We start from the raw sequence: 17,740 nt of genomic DNA, 5'->3' as shown, positions 1-17,740 counted from the left end.
ACTTTGTTGTCATGGTAACCAGGCATCAGGATGTGATGATGACTTAACTCACAGACCAGGCCCCGATTTCTCGAAACAAACTTAAGTCTGGGTTTTGACTTAAGTTCGAGTTTTTACTCAAATTTGAGAAAATGCAGGAACATGCATTTCACAGAATGAACTGAAATCGGTATTAAACTCAAACTATAGAAGATAATTTGAGTTTGGTGGATAGATTAGTTTAGTTGTTTGGGCTTTTATAATTAAAAAATGCAGTTGAGTTAAAAATTCAGCTGTTCCAAATTGTGAACTCAGTTTGAGATTTGAGTAAAAACTTAAGTTTGTTTCGAGAAATGGGGGCCTGGCCTTTGTTGGACTGTACTTGCAACAAACACTCACTCTATATTTCTATGACTAGCTGTTTGAGTCTCCTGATCAGGTATCGCGTTACTATATCTGGAAACTATGTCTTAAAGTTGGTCTACTTCAAAATACATCTTTATACTACAAAATCTAATTCTGTTCACAAGTTTAATATATGATTCATGTCAGTCTAGTACTAAAAATAATTCTGTAGCAAGTCTTAAAAATGGAAATACAAGTCCATGATCAGATCCTAAATAACAAAAGAAAAGAAACCGTTACACAAGTTCAGACTTAATGCCAAGTTACATCTCTGAACATGTCCAGATACAAATGGAATCGTTCTCTATCACATGGGCTAGCACCTGCATGTTCACTGTCAACATTCCAAGCACCCTGCTCACTTCATGTCAGTGAGGTAGCTGACAAACTGTGTAGGGATAAGGTTCAGTGGTATCCATGCAACAGATGGTATTCTGCTTACAATGTGTGACCCACAATCCTTTGCAACAGACCTATCCAATACCTGAAAAACTACACCATTTGATACAGGCCTTTATTACACATTGATGGATGACAAAGTAGACAAAAGTTTATGGAAAATAACTTACACTGAAAAGAAAGTGTTATCCATTTGATAGAAAAACTGAGTGAAGGCTGGTGTTAATTATCAACAGGATGAGCGGCGGCAAACTGGGGTTTAACAAGTAGAGAAAAGCTCTTGTGAAACAATTTCTTTATCACATTGAAAGGTTCCCTCTCAAAACTTCTCCATGCCAAAACTTCTTCATCCCAAAATTTCAGCAGAAAGTTCAGGGAGAAAAATGAGATTACCTGTTTATCACAATGAAAAGAGGTTGTTACTCATAAAACTATCATCTACATTGAGTTAACAAACAGAAAATCCTGATACGAACTATTGTCGGGATGGGAGATGCAGTTCAGCAAAGATGCAGTTCAGCACTGCTTTAAACAACAGTATACGGAGCTTTGGAAAGTACAACCATTTATCCACATCCAAGCCAATACCTGAAATGGTCTTCACACATTGTACCCATGTGGGGAATCAAACCTAGGTCTTTGGCATGATAAGCGAACACTCTAACCATTAGGATACCCCACCGCCCCTACACAGCATGAAGTGAATTGTATGAATATTGACAATGTAACACATCAGGTTGCCAGTACATTATTGAGCATATGCATATATTCCTAGTTAACAAAGTCGGTAAACAGTGGAAGACTGGCACTTTCGAGCTGTGCAGGAACCTATACAGGGTTCTGTCTCTTGATACCACAAGTCCAACGGGTACAGAATGTCTGCTCACAAAGTTTCACTTGACAGGGGCATCTCAAAACCTGTTGGATCAATAACAGACAACCAAACATCAAACAAAACAACAATCAAACTGTATTCAAAACTAAGGCGGTACTTGGGCTCTATTATGTTGGCTATTAGAATCCAGGGTCTGCTTAAACTTTTGACATTAAGACTAAGACTTCTTGACATCCATGCTTGATTTTCAAAACTGCAACGAGTTGATGGCCAGTTGATACTAAACACCAAATACATATTTGGGTTGCTTTTTGTTCGTTGAAACACGTTCAGGTTAAAAATGTGTGACAAGACAAAGCCTATACAGACAACTTTTTAAGAAAATCAGTGATTGGGAAACGTAACAAAAACATTAAAAACAGAAACATTGATTTGGTCTTACAAGCTAAACTCATTTCAACTCGTTTGTTTTTGTGCAAAACAAAAACAATTTATTATAACAAAAACAAAAGAATGCTAAAATATTTTACAAACACCCTGATAGAATATTATCTCGGAAGTCACAAACAGTGAAACTAATTACTCTACCTTCCACAACTGATTTCATTGTTTGTTTGATTAATATAGCAGTGTGAACCAGATAATCCAATGATTGACATCATCAAGATCAATGTACACAACTGATATAGGATGTCAGGTATCAAACACATCAGTGAGTCTTTCTATCCTATCCATTTTGTCAGCATGGTTTGCAGTAGATCGATCTATTCTTACCCAGATCTTCACAAGGTCTTATTTCTGAGGAAATCGTTACCATGGAAATCAGTCAAGTAAGGAAACAAAACAATTCATGGCAGTAAAGTGGCACAAATATAAATATGTTGTATGATTCAGAGGGCATAATAAAAATATCACATCACTATGAACTGTAAGTACACAGACGTTCCTGTACAAAACGGGTTTATTTGGTTATTGAAGGTTTATAGCAGTGTATTGTTGGGTCTGAATATTATCCTACCATTATCCAGAGTCAACCCAGTAGCAGATTAGCAGAATCAATTTCTTCTAATACCAAACAAATCCTTGACTCTCCTATAAATCAATCACTCTGCCCTGAACAAAGGCCAAGCTCACTCCCTGCAAGTTTAGTCAGAATAAATTAGCCAATAAGAACACGACATGCCAGTCCCTGACCAATCAAATGCTACCACGCGTCATCAGAATCACTACTTGAATCACTATCTAACATAATATCTAACAGGAGGTGTGACAAGAACTCCTCTTCTAGGATCCATAAATTGTGCCTCATGTCCCTCTCCTCGAAGAAGTCCCACAAGCTGATCCGCCTAACAATGTCCGTCTCGCCATCTGCGTTCCTCCGCCTCCGGACCTTCCGGGGCTGGGGTTCCGCTATCCGCCCGTCTGGATATGCATGAAGGTAAAAGCACTTTTCATTGAAGGGACACTCGCCTCTTCCCTGATCGAAATACCGACATGGTTTTGAACTGAAAGGAAACAGCTTTGTTTAGTACTGGTTCATCATCTTGGATAATAGTGCATTGGTATTCCTAACATTAGCTTTGAGTGTGGTTAGATTGGTCTCAGGATTTCATCATATGTTTTTCCATCCCCAAGTTGTTCATGCCTTTCACACACTGTCTGAATACTTTTATGAATCTGGAAAATGGACAACTAAAAAAGAAAATGAAAAGTGGAAGGTGACTGAATGTGCTTGATTCCCCAAATGATGTGCCTGAATGCAACTGGTTATTCAGCACATTTACATGCAATACAAGACAAGTAACAGTCAATTTGGGTATAAAAGGATTCATTCCAGAGCAAATGAACTACACTCTTGAAGTTGAAAATGCAATGACTTTTCAATACATTTATCTATAATTGCTATTGACCTGGTCCCTGTCCCACAAAGTGATCGTAACTCCCATACTTTAACATAAACTTACGACAGTGGCAGCGCTAATGATGCTGCATACAAATGATCGCAATGTTACAAAAATCTATGGAATTCCTTGAACAATGTCATTGGGAAACCCCCAGTTATTTTCCTTCCATCCAAAAGAGTTCACTGCTTTAACTAAGATTTGTGTGGAAAGATAACATTGGGATAGTTTTATGACATACTCAGGAAAAGCACAATCTTTGGTTTTTTCTCATAAGTCGCCAAGCACAGACAGCTTCAGTAACAGGTCATCTGGTTATTACTGTTTTACAAAGTGACAACTTTCATAGACCCATGTTGATACCTATGATAAACACTTGATTCTCTCAAGATTCCCTGACTCTCAAGATTCCCTGACTCTCAAGATACTCTGACTCTCAAGATTCTCTGACTCACAGGATTCTCTGACTCTCAAGATTCTGTCAAGATTCTCTGTCTCTCAAGATTCCCTGACTCTCAAGATTCTCTGACTCACAAGATACTCTGACTCTCAAGATTCCCTGACTCTCAAGATACTCTGACTCTCAAGATTCTCTGACTCACAGGATTCTCTGACCCTCAAGATTCCCTGACTCTCAATATACTCTGACTCTCAAGATTCTCTGACTCACAGGATTCTCTGTCAAGATTCTCTGTCTCTCAAGATTCCCTGACTCTCAAGATACTCTGACTCTCAAGATTTTCTGACTCACAGGATTCTCTGACTCTCAAGATTCCCTGACTCTCAAGATACTCTGACTCTCAAGATTCTCTGACTCACAGGATTCTGTCAAGATTCTCTGTCTCTCAAGATACTCTGACTCTCAAGATTCTCTGACTCTCAAGATTCTCTGACTCACAGGATACTCTGACTCTCAAGATTCTCTGACTCACAGGATACTCTGACTCTCAAGATTCTCTGACTCACAGGATTCCCTGACTCTCAAGATACTCTGACTCTCAAGATACTCTGACTCTCAAGATTCTCTGACTCACAAGATACTCTGACTCTCAAGATTCTCTGACTCTCAAGATTCCCTGACTCGCAAGATTCTCTGACTCTCAAGATTCTGACTCACAGGATACTCTGACTCTCAAGATTCTCTGACTCACAGGATTCTCTGACTCTCAAGATTCCCTGACTCTCAAGATACTCTGACTCTCAAGATTCCCTGACTCACAGGATTCTGTCAAGATTCTCTGTCTCTCAAGATTCTGACTCTCAAGATTCTCTGACTCTCAAGATTCTGACTCACAGGATACTCTGACTTTCAAGATTCTCTGACTCACAAGATACTCTGACTCTCAAGATTCTCTGACTCACAAGATACTCTGACTCTCAAGATTCCCTGACTCTCAAGATACTCTGACTCTCAAGATTCTCTGACTCAAGATTCTCTGACTCACAGGATTCTCTGTCAAGATTCTGACTCTCAAGATTCTCTGACTCTCAAGATTCTCTTACTCTCAAGATTCTGTTAAGATTCTCTGACTCTCAAGATTCTCTGACTCAAGATTCTCTGTCTCTCAAGATTCTCTGACTCAAGATACTCTGTCTCTCAAGATTCTCTGACTCAAGATTCTCTGTCTCTCAAGATATTCTGACTCTCAAGATACTCTCACTCTCAAGATTCTCTGTCTCTCAAGATTCCCTGACTCTCAAGATACTCTGACTCTCAAGATTCTCTGTCAAGATACTCTGTCTCTCAAGATTCTCTGACTCAAGATTCTCTGTCTCTCAAGATACTCTGACTCTCAAGATTTTCTGTCTCTCAAGATTCTCTTGGAGAAAAGGTCAAAGAAAAAGCACCAGACAAGCGATGATCCACGCAGTTGGTGCATGATGACATCCAGGCTGTCATCCAATCAGAACCACCCTTTCCACCTTTCGTCAACTTTTACAACAAGCATTACATACAGGGGAGAATAATTCAACGGCCAACATAGCAAGATGTTTGATGGGTCAGTGATTAACATGGCAGCAATAAACACTTACAGTAAACTACAGTTACTCAATGTGAACTCAAAGTGTCCCTGATTTAAGTTTGTCATAACTGCAGTTCGGTAAACGCATAAACATATACAGCAAGTGACACGACCAAACAGTTTGTTATATCAACATGTTCATCAATAAACATAGTTTGCTGTATTCAAAATCATTAAGGCCATGGACATGTTCCAAGAAGACTAAAATTTCTACAACCATTTTCATGCCTACAGCACATACTTTGTGCTAAATTCAAAATATCAAGCTCTCGTTAAACAAGGTCTCTTAATAAATGCAAGGGCTACTGTCGTCCTACAGTACCTTAATGCTCCCTTATAACCTTCAATTAGTTTCTCTTTGTCTTCTTTGGTCTCGTACCAGTACTGGCTGGGTGTCACAAAGTCGGACTGAAGCCGACACTCAGGACATGCTCTGAAACACAACAAATGTACCACGTTTTACACCATCGACTGTCACAACAAACTCTGCTGAATCCGGCCGTACTGTGGAAGATTCAGAATATACACTGATGGAAGCGAATATGGGAACACATGAAAGTACAAGTGTTGGTATATCCTCTTTCTTTGCATACTTTGATATATACTGTGAGTGAAAATCTGTGCATAATTAAGGAGCACTTGTGCTTTCATGACTTTCCTTATATGTTTCCATCAGTACATTTAGTATAACTTAAAGAAACACTCACTGTACAGGCATACAGTGTGTGCAATAAATGTGCACATGAAAACTTTGTCTTCGTGATTGAAAAGCTAAGTCACAGAAGTAACTTCTTTGATTGGCATTCTAGAAGTTGGGTAGATGAAGAATGAGGACTATTTTTATGGATATACAACTTCTTTATTCTATATAGGCGATGTTTCGACATAGATTCTGACCAAGACATTAGAATCTATGTGGAAACGTCGCCTATATGGAATAAAGAAGTTGTATATCCATTAAAAATAGTCCTCATTCTTCACAAAAGTAACTGTCTAGTTGTGAAGCTCCAGATTCCACACACTGTTTTGTTGTTGTTTTTATAATGCCACACTCATCAATATTCCAGCTATTTAACGGCATTCTGTAAATAATCGAGTCTGGGCCAGGCATTCCAGGGAAAGACATCATGAACATTGATATAACTGGGATACAATGACATGTGTCAAGCAAGCTAGTGTGTCTGTCCACACAATCCTGTTAGTTGCCTTTTGTGACAAGCATGGGTTGTTCAATATCATTTCTAACTAAGGTCTTCATGTGTATCATCCCCACTATGTACACAAATGACTAAAAAATACTAGAATCTGTGAGTGAGTTTAGTTTTATGCCGCACTCAGCAATATTCCAGCTATATGGCAACAGTCTGTAAATAATCCAGTCTGCACCAGACAATCCAGTGATCAACAGCTTGAGCATCGATCTACACAATTGCAATACGATGACATATGTCAACCAAGTCAGCGAGCCTGACGACCCGATCCTGTTAATCGCCTCTTACGACAAACATGTGTTACTGAAGACAAATTCTAACCCAAATCTTCACAGATACTAGAATCTGTAAAAATTATTCCTACCTGATTATTTTATTTTCAAATTGCTTGGCACACCTCCACTTGCGTATACAGGAGAGACAGAAGCAGTGGTTGCAGCCGGGCAGAATCCCGAAGCGCCGCTCGCTGACTGGATTCTTCTCCACCACCACATCCATACATATACCGCAGGCCTTGTCTTTACTGCGAGCAATAGCGAAGGACAACTCCATGTCCTTTTCATGGCGCGCGCTCTATACATTCCTGTAAAATGAGACACCATCTTAGTGGATCAACATCTTTAACTACCAAAATCAGTATTTACAACATAGGCACACTAATCCTGATGCAACATACTGGAAGCGACTTTTTCAGTTGATCAGTTGTCAACTACAACCCAAAATGTGCCTCTTCATCAGGGTGCCTATTATTTTGTTATATCATAACAATGAATGAGATCTAACGCCTCTCTAAGCAGTATTCCAGTTATATCCAAGCATATCAGCCTACGGGTGAGGTGAGGTGAAATGGGGTTTAACGTCGCACTTAAGAATATTTCGGTCATATGTGTATGTGTGGCTGCTTGTACCAGCCCAGACTTCAGCTGGTTTCACAGTGCTAGCTCACTGAGATACCATGCCACAGTTAAGCATGAATACCCCACTCAGACACATTATACTGACTTTGAGCCGACCAATCCTTGTTGTACCCATCTACTATGGGAAGAACGCCCCCACTTCATCCACCCCACCCCCACCCCATAGGTCTCAGACACTTTGGTGTAGTGTGAGTGAGTGAGTGTTAGTTTTATGCTGCTTTCGCAATATTCAGTCAATATCACAATAGAGGACACCAGAAATGGGAACGCTTTAACCACTAAGCTAACCCACTGCCCCAACTTTGCTGTTACCCACAGACTTTGGGCTGACAAACCTAGAAACATACTCTGGGCTGACAAACCCATGATCATGGGGTCTTGACATGAGTTTGGGCCATACCCAAAGGACTGAACTGTGCACAACAAATTACTGCGTCTTGGCAAGCCTTGCCCTTCTCATATCATCATAGTATGGGCTAGGGCTGTTAAGATTCACTCAAATATTCGATGAATCCAATGCTATCCCTTCATGAATTCAATTCGTTATTTGCAGTCACAAGAAACGAATATTACTGATTTGTGTAAAAAGGAGTGTTTGTATTGTCCTTGATAGGCATTTAGAAGTTTGACGAACATGAATACATAACCAGTTTATGGATAACTACGTACTTTCTATTTTACCGGAGAAATGTCGTATAAAGAATACAAAAGAAGTTGTGATCCATAAAACGTCATGTATTCAGAAGTGTTTTTACTTGAATTTAGGTGTGTGTTTTTTTATTAAAGCAAGATACGCAAAATGGAATATATGGATAAGTGAGTCTGTTAGTGGGCGGCCTGCACCACCATGTCAAGCAGCACTCCCCAGGGCCTTACCTTCCTGTGCTGTTCCTGCTGGTCGGGTTCGTCAGGGTGAAGGACAGCAAGGCCACAAAGGTCACAGATATTGCCATGGAGGTACTCGCAGTTGTCACCATACCAACACTCTCCGTGGGCAGCAAATGGGCACAGCATCTTCGAGTTATCTGTTGCTTCATACGCACCATCATCATCTGCAGCTGGGGTCTCTTCTTCCTCGGGCTTGCCGACCTTGGCTGCTTTGGCATAGGAGCTTGGAACTGGAACAAGGTGGCATTTGCGATCTGTTTATAATGTACACTTGCGTGGTGCGGATGCATGTTTTGTGTCGATAATTGCTTAGTGGAGCCTTTACCGGCTGTGAAGAGATTATGCCCTTTTACTTTTAGCATAGTTTGATTGGTTGGTTTGTTGTTTAATGCCACACTCAGCAATATTCCAGCTATATGGGGGTGGTCTGTAAATAATCAAGTCTGGACCAGACAATCCAGTGATTATCAGTATGGGCATCAATCTACGCAATTGGAATACGAAGACGATGTGTAAACCAAGGTAGCGAGCCTGACAACCCAATCCTGTTAGTCGCCTCTTACGACAAGGGTTGTCGTAAGCAAGGGTTGTTGAAGACCAATTCTAAATCTGATCTTTATGGGTCCCTTTTTTCATAGCCTACGCTTGCATTGTCAAGCCTGTGCTAGTCTGTTCTTGGACTGTGTAGCATGACTGCTACCATTTGCCAGTGTATGTTTTGTGTATCCTGTAACATACCTGCTAGGTGTAATTATGATGTACTAGCTTTGTGAAATCTACACTTATTTAGTCTATAACTTGCAGTTTTGCATAGCCAATGCATGCTTTGTGTAGCCTATGCTTGTCTTATGTGGCATGGCGTACTCTGTGTAGCTTACAATATGTGAAGTCATTGCTTGCTTAGCCCTTGCTTAGCCCATGCTCTGCATGCTTTGCCTATGTGAAGGGTTTGCTTGCTTAGTGTAGCCCATAAAATGCTTCCTTTCAGCAGCTTTTTGTAAGCATAGGGTAGCAACTATTGTTTATGGTCAAGGGGAGATAACTATGACAGCGGAAGTGATAATGAATGTAATGGTGCGGTCCCAGTGGCGACCTCGCAAACTACTCAACCTGTCTCGACCTGGGGGGTATCTCGACCTCACAACGACCTCACGACTTCAAAACGACGTCGTAAGGACCTTTAAGACCTTAGTTCGATTTTACTTCGACTTCTGTCGACCTATATCGACTCAGGTCGGCCAAGTTGAGAAGACATGTACTCCACCAGCTAGATCTTTATATCGACCTAATTTCAAATTAATTTCGCCCTAAGTCGACCGGCCCGACCTCTACGCGACCTGTGTTCAACCGGAGAGTGACTGGTTCTAGAGGGAAATTACATTTTTCTGCCAAGTAGACCCTTGGTTTCCAAACTGTATAAATTACAGGGTGCATTTTCACCAGGTACCCATTCAATTAGAGGAGTGCAAAGTAGTAACATCACCATCAGGAACCTTTACGTAAACATGGTGAGCCCCAAGAAGCGAAGACTGCTTACCATTTGGGTGCAGATAGCCTAGCACCTGCTTACACTGGTGGATGACCTGGAGAATGCCAACCCTCCTCCAAAGCCAAAGCCTCAGCCGTAGGCACATCAATCCCATCCTTGACGCCTTCAAAGCTGAGTATCGGTCAGATGAGTGGGATCAGAGCAGATGGAATACTGTCGCCCATGCTTTCAAGGAAAGGTGGCAATTTCTATATTGCACCGGTGCTTTTGACGGCAAGCACATACCCATCAAGAAGCCTCCCAAAAGCATGTCCCTCTTCTACTACTACAAGTACTTCTTCTCTATTGTCTTGCTGGCACTCGCGGATGCCGATTACAAGTTCCCATGGGTCAACGTCAGGGCCAAGGGATCAGCATCAGACGCTGATGGTCTTCAACCATTCACGAAATCGGATGGAGGGCGATGGTCTTGTATTCCCTGTATGGTGTGCCATACTTCATCATCGGCGACGATTCCTTTCCACTCCGCCCCCTGGATGATGAAGTCATTTTCCATGCATCAGATAGACCCCGATCAGCAGATCTTCAACTGCAGGTAATTATTCTTTTCCATAAATACCTAAATCAAATTATAACTTAGTATCTTTTGGTGTATGCAATATTATATCAAAGGTTTTGAATTTTTAATGCATTTGACCTAAAAATGTTTAATTTGTGACTTTTGCAGACTGTTTCGGGCCATACGAGTGGTGGAGAATACCTTCGGGATTCTGGCTATGAGGTTCCAGATCCTCCTCGGCTCCCTAAATAGCACTGCAGACAGAGCTGAACAGATAACCCTGGACTGCGTCACTTTACACAACATGCTGAGAACGAGGAACCGGAACAGTCAGATGAACCTCATAGACAAGGGGAATGAGGACTGTTCACTCACCCCAGGCGAGTGGCGCACCTGCACACAGCTGCTTGATGGGGATAACCGGTGTGCGAGGAACGTTACCGCACTACCACTAGATGGCGCCAACCAAAGGAAATATTTGAAGGACTATTTCATGGGCACAGGAGCTGTTCGTTGGCAAGAGAAGATGATATCCAAATGACTTTAAAGTGTACTCTTTTATTTAGGACTACTTCATTTACAAAGGAACTTTTGTTTGTTTTTTATTTACACTATTTACAATTGGTAAATGCGTGAAAAAATAAAATGAAAACTAACTATATACATGATGAACAAAACAAATTGTATTACAATCGTACAAGATGTATTTACATTAACACTTAGCAATGGATGGAAAATACCAAAAAAAATCAGATGAAAAAAGCTGTTAAATCTTTTATTGGAAACTCATTTACATAATCTGAAGGTAACATTTCACGTCAGTATAAAGGGCTCATGACAATATATGAGTATCAAGTTCTACTTCTCAGTTTCACTGTCTTTGCTGAGAGTCCTGAACATGTGACTGATCCTCTGAGGTGCGTGTAGAGTCCAAGAGACCGCTTGGCAGGTACAGAAATATACCTGCTGCAGCACTGGAGTCTAAGCTGGGGAAGATACCAGCCTGTTCCGCTGCTTTGTTGGAGAGAGTGGTGTGCTCAGAGTGGACCTCTGGGTGGCAGCAGGTTGGTGTGGAGATGATGTGCTACCACTGGCTGCCGTTTGGCTTTTATGAAGCAATTTGGAAGATGGCGACCATTTATGCGGTCGGCGCGGACTCGATTAGTTTGAGTTGAGGTCGAGATAGGTTGACTTCAGGTCGAGTCCAGTCCAGTTCGAGTAGGTCGACTCAAGGTCAAGTCGAGGCCGAGTACAGATCGACTCTAAGACGAACACAGATCGGCATGTCAGGCCAGCTCGACCTTCAACTCAACCTTTTTTCGACCTACCTAGACCTATTCTCGACCCCATCTCGCACCGAAGGTAGAGGAGGAAGTCGGGGACATTTTTTGACATGTCAAAATATTTTCAAAAACTTGTTGACCTGACTCGATCTGATTCAACCTTACTCGTTCTTCAACTCAACCAGGTCGACCCCCAACTTGACCTTCAGGTCGAGAAGGTCGAGTAGCGTAAGGTCGGCACTGGGACTGCACCATAAGGGACCATTCATAATTTGTGGCTAGGGTTTTTATGTAGAAGCATGTACAATATGAATGACCCTCCCAAAATTTATGTACAAAATCAATGACCCCCCCCTCCTCTTCCCATAATTTCTAAGCATACTTTTAAACATATTTTTATGTACAAAATTGCTGACCCCCCTCTAGTATGTGTGTACAAAATTGCTGACACCCCCTCCCCCCAACAAAATGTAACCCCCTAACCATAAATTATGAACGTTCCCTAAACGCTATCAGTGGGGGGGAATTCTAATATTGTTATCTCCTTCATGCAGCAACGTGAACAGAACTTAAGTTGGTTTTATAGTGTTAGCCTACCTGAGAAGATCTGGATTAGAATTGGTCTTCAGCAACCTATGCTTGTTCTAAGAGGCGACTAACATGATCGGGTGGTCAGGAAAGCACACTTGATGGACACATGTCATCGTATCCCAATTGTGTAGATTGATGCTCATGCTGTTAATCACTGGATTATCTGGTCCAGATCTGATTATTTACAGACCGAGTGAGTGAGTGAGTTTAGTTTTACGCTGCTTTAGCAATATTCCAGCAATATCACAGCTGGAGACACCAGAAATGGGATTCACACATTGTGCCCATGTGGGCAATCAAACCCGGGTCATTGGTGTGACAATCGATGTTTCAACCACTAGGCCACCCCCATTTTCAACATGCGCAGCCAACTCCGACACAGGACACTGACTCTGACCCAACGGGTCCTTATTTCATCCCCTATATTTCAAGTGCGAAGTATTTTGGTTCGACCCAGATGATGATTAAACCACTGACTTCCCAATATCCTGGCAAAGCCTCTATCAACCAAACCAAGGTGAGAGTCTCGTAAATCTAGGATAGGCAAACAGACTATCGGTCAGTTGCCCTAGATGAATTCAGCTGGGGTTGAACCTCACCTGCACCCTCATAGGGCTGTCCTGGGACAAATTCTTTAGCCTTGACCCACTCCTCTGCTGGCTTCCCCAGGGAGGATAAGGTCACCTGAGGCTGAGGACTTGGCGCCACGCCCTTCTTTAGGGACACCATGTTACTCTTGAAGTCGGCGTTACAACAGCTGCTGAATGGCGGGGGCTTGTGTGACTGTGAGTTGCTTACAGCTGACTTGGGATTTACGTCATTTGATGAGATCTTGTTGGAAGGTTGGTGTTTTGAGACATCTTTTTGTGGTTTTACGTGGTCATATCTGAAAAAGTCATACGTCGTTTCAAGTACAAACTACAAACTATGATTACCATAGCAACACATGCCTGGTATCACATGATTTGAAATACTAATGAATACACACCACAATAGATTGCAGCTTCACAATGTTGGTACATTTTTTTCAAACATTTTCATCAAAGTTTACATGAGTGACATTTCTGGTGTTGAAACATAAGCAACTACTTACTGACTGACTGAGTGTGGTTTTACGCCGCTTTTTTATAAACCGCTTTTAGCAATATTCCTGCAACATCACGGCGGGGGTAAACTTAAGATAAACATACTGTACTGCCAAAGTAGAGCTGCTTTTAACAGATAGTTTGTTCAAAGTAATTCTGATAAATCATCTACTCTTTGCTACTTAGGTGTGGCCAAGAGCTGTATCGTCATAACAACGGCAAATCTGGGGTCCTGGTGATTTTAAGGGACACAACTGAGTGAGTGAGCAATTTTAGTTTTACACTGCACTCAGCAATATTCCAGCTATGTGGCAGCAATCTGTAAATAATGGAGTCTGGACCAGACAAACCAGTGATCAACAGCATGAGCATCGATCTATGCAATTGATGACACTTAATTGATGTCTACTTAATCAGCGAGCCTGACCACCCGATCCCGTTAGTCACCTTTTGTGACAGGCATGGGTTGCTAAAGACCAGTTCTAACCTGGATCTTCAAGGGTTGGCTAGCACTATAAAATCAGCTTATGTGCAGCCACAGAGACCTGAATGCACATCACATGTGTCAACCAAATCAGCGAGTCGGACCACCAGATCCCGTTAGTCGCCTCTCATGACACAACTCAGCATAGCAAAGCTGAATAAGGTTGATAAAGACCAAGTGAAGATTAAACAACCAACATAAAACCCAGTTTGTTTTAAGGCTCATACAAAACATGAGGAACTCAAAATAGCCATCCAATCTAATTTCACCACTGAGAATGAAACATTTGGGGAGAAGTTACCTATAAAAGAGATGGCAGTCTGAAAGAAGCTAAAGGAAGCAAACAGAACCAGGATATTTACCACACCTGCATGGAGATATAATACACTGGTTTATACAGGATATTCCTCATTGTAGTTTGTTATATGGTTTTCTGCTCACCTGCATTTGTCTCCATATGTGCAGTTGCCCTTGAGATAGAAGCGGCATACCATGGAGGCTTGGGCGGAACGGTCATGGGAGTAGCGGCAACTATCGCCTTCACGACACACACCATGGAGATAGTACCTAGTCAAAACAAACATCTCAATCACTGCCAATCACATAGATGCATGCACACTGTCATGAACAAAAATTCAAATTTTGATGATTGGTTCTGACATTTTCTGCAGACATGGGCTCAATATTGGCCTCTGAGTATATCCTTCTATGTGCTCGACTAATGTGGATTATTATGAAACCTATGTTAACATAATACAATAAGATATAGTTATAGTTATAACAAATTCAAAGTGAACACTAGTTTTAGTTTTATGTAACCAAGTTTTGTTAAAACTAAGCATTTTGACAAAATGTACAGCCAGTGGTTAGGATCAAACACAGAAATGTTTGTTATATCCATCAGTTTGTTATAAACTAGTTCATTATAAACATAGTTTACTGTATTTGTAATGATACCCATGACAACACCCCCCAAATAATCTAAAAATAAAAGCTGAATGCAAAGTAAAATATTATTAAACAGCTACTCATGAAAATGTCCCAGTTCTATTGTTCATAAAGATAGGAAAAAGAATATTTTGAAACATGGATTTTACAAGCCCTTGTATCATAGAAGAAATATGTTGAATAAATAAAAACAATTAATTCTCTTCATCATGCTTATGATGAATATTTCTTCAGTATGCGTAACACGCTATGTATTACAATACATGTTTCCCCTAACAATCATACAAGGTCTATTATTCTGATGAAGGAGTAAGAATACACGCTGAAATGTCATGTTCCTCATATCATAGAGGCTGACATCCATAAATTTTCATCCTTTATATTGGGGCTGTGACGATGCATCGAACTATCGATGGATTGCAATTGTTGAGTCTCAGATAGCAATTTATAGATGGTAGAAAAAAAACACTATCAACGCATCGATAGTATTTGTGACTATTGATAATTTAGTGATTGTCTTCCATTGAGAAATGCACAGCACAAAATACAGGATGTACCAGATTCGTTCACATTGTTTTTTTAGTTTTCCACCCGTTACCTCTTAAACAAACATGACTGTTTACTTGATCTGGGTTTCAAGTGTCTTGTCAGTTATTTAAAGGGACAGAAACTACTTCAGCCTGTTTTTATTTCATACAAACTATACATTCATTGGGGAAATGACTTCAAATGAGACAATTCAAGGAGAAAAACCTTTTTCAATAGTATTGCAATATAATTTGGTTGCAATAGACTATCACTATCACAATAGTTAAAAATGTTTCCCCCTCAATAGTTACCCCTACTTTATATGTACCACTTTATCATCGATCTCACCTCACTTAGTCACACATATAGTTCTATATGTAAGACTACTAAGAGGCATTGCATTTCTTCCAAATTTGTATTGGTCTGGAAAGGGTGCAAATTAACACCTTTTGATTTATATCAGTAACTATATTGATTATCTCTATTACACTGAGACAATATCTAGATTTCATACAGGGCTTTAGTTTATTCATCAAATCCTAGGTTCAAACTGTAACGGATCTCCAGATCATTGGAAATCTCCCTTTAATGGTTTTCACTTTCAATAACATGACTGAGATCCTGGCAATTCTGTAAAACTATTTGTCAATTGGGGTTGACAATTCATAGAAATTAATAAAAAAATATCAACACAATCAATTTCCAAAGTAAAGTATAAAAAAAATAACTTGTCTGCAAAAATAATATGTGCATGTCAACATACACAACCAAAAATTAATATTAGTGAATCGCAATAGTATATGAATGGAGACTTGGTACTTGTGTTTAGCTGGCTCGGATGCTATACTGGCAATCGTATCCCACAAAGTACTCAACGGATATGAACAAATACAGTTTCCCTACCTATCTTTAGCTAATCAGCTGATCGGGCAGTTGTCCCGGACTCGCGGCTTTTCGCGAGTTCATTGCAAACAAATGTGAACCATTTCTTTCAGTGCGTGACTTCAAAATAGTATGGTCTTATTATAATATCTCTGATAAATGCAATATGCCTATGGTGTTGCCACATTCATTGCACCCTGGTGATGAAAACATGAAATTATTTTTAGACCAGATCCAATGGTTCAAGCAAAGGGCACGCGGCTCAATAACAATTTCTCAGTGAAAGAAAGCCCTTTCCCTGAATTAACACAAAAAGTCGTGTTCTATATATGAACATGACATTGGCACATGATTGCCTTCCCCTTCAAAAGTTTCACCTGCAAAATATGTCTTTGCTCCAGACGGGTGTTTCAGGCTGGCTATCGCAACCTTCCGCCATGTTTTCAACTCGATTATCCATACATGCACCTGCTATGTATCTTTCATGTCTAGGTTGTCTGTATATCTGAGCTTGCGATGACACAATATTAGGTAATTGCGCATATATCTGCAAATCGTATACAGCATGATAACACTACATTAATGCATTATATTTATTTTCAGGTTTATGTTGATCCTTCAGCCTAATTAACACCTTCTATGTGTACGAAACTGCAATAGGTTAAGATACTATTGCATGAAAACTAATAAACGCAGATTGCATCAACTAGACACTCAGGCGAACTCTTCTTCAGACAGGGTTTTCGTGTATCGCCCAGAATCGAATATGTTTGACAGTAGTGAAACTCTAAGAATATTTATTCGGTGAGTATATGAAAAGCAACATTTTAATTTTGTTAATCATTTTTATGTCTGACGCTCTTGTTTTATTGTAAAGCATTCAAGTGTAAATGAAATTACGTCTTTATGTAACTGAAAGAATTCGATCGTTTCTGTTTGATAGTCACTCATTCTTGCATCAGTTTGTAAAAGATAATCTGTTGCTGGGTAATTTTAAAGAAAACTATTTTGGTTCATTAAAGGCTGGGATAAGGAATGAAGTTACAATCACAAGTGATAAATCATGACTGACATGTAGTAAATTTGTGCCTATGGAAGAACATTAATTGATTTTCAAAGATTTCTAAGATAGCTTTCAGCAGCTGGGTATAATGCAAGAATTAGATTTTAAAGATTTAAATCAAACAACATGTTGAACGATTCAACCATTTTGAAGTATTCTTGGAGTGCTGTACTGTTCATGTTTGGATACATTATTTCCTACATAAGATGTTTTCAGTTAGAAATTAAACATATGATAAAATCAACTCACAGTGAAAAAGGTACATAGTA

At 40.2% G+C, this 17,740-nt stretch overlaps 1 protein-coding gene across 1 annotated transcript; it reads right to left on the bottom strand.

Annotated features, from left to right (window-relative positions):
* Positions 1 to 348: 348 nt before the first annotated feature.
* LOC124254733 (probable E3 ubiquitin-protein ligase makorin-1) lies at positions 349 to 16,855 on the bottom strand. Its single transcript, XM_046688575.1, has 8 exons — positions 16,786 to 16,855; positions 14,492 to 14,617; positions 13,081 to 13,367; positions 8,548 to 8,789; positions 7,999 to 8,006; positions 7,119 to 7,325; positions 5,866 to 5,976; positions 349 to 3,123 (listed from the first exon to the last, which is right to left on the bottom strand). The coding sequence occupies exons 1-8, from the start codon at positions 16,845 to 16,847 to the stop codon at positions 2,823 to 2,825; spliced, it is 1,344 nt and encodes a 447-aa protein (XP_046544531.1). The 5' UTR covers positions 16,848 to 16,855; the 3' UTR covers positions 349 to 2,822.
* Positions 16,856 to 17,740: the final 885 nt, after the last annotated feature.

The sequence above is a fragment of the Haliotis rubra genome, unplaced genomic scaffold, assembly GCF_003918875.1.
Source record: "Haliotis rubra isolate DU_JTF1 unplaced genomic scaffold, ASM391887v1 Scf58, whole genome shotgun sequence".
Lineage (NCBI taxonomy): Eukaryota > Metazoa > Mollusca > Gastropoda > Lepetellida > Haliotidae > Haliotis > Haliotis rubra.
The sequence above is the reverse complement of the archived record's forward strand: the minus strand, read 5'-3'. Positions and strand labels throughout refer to the sequence as shown.

Bases quoted from the DNA above. Each gene is read 5' to 3' on its own strand.
- LOC124254733 (XM_046688575.1), bottom strand. From the start codon at position 16,847: ATGGCGGAAGGTTGCGATAGCCAGCCTGAAACACCCGTCTGGAGCAAA. The intron at 13,368-14,491 runs GTGAGCAGAAAA...TGACTTTTTCAG, and splicing joins ACATATGGAGACAAATGCAG to ATATGACCACGTAAAACCAC. The intron at 3,124-5,865 runs GTACTGTAGGAC...GTTTCCTTTCAG, and splicing joins GGTTATAAGGGAGCATTAAG to TTCAAAACCATGTCGGTATT.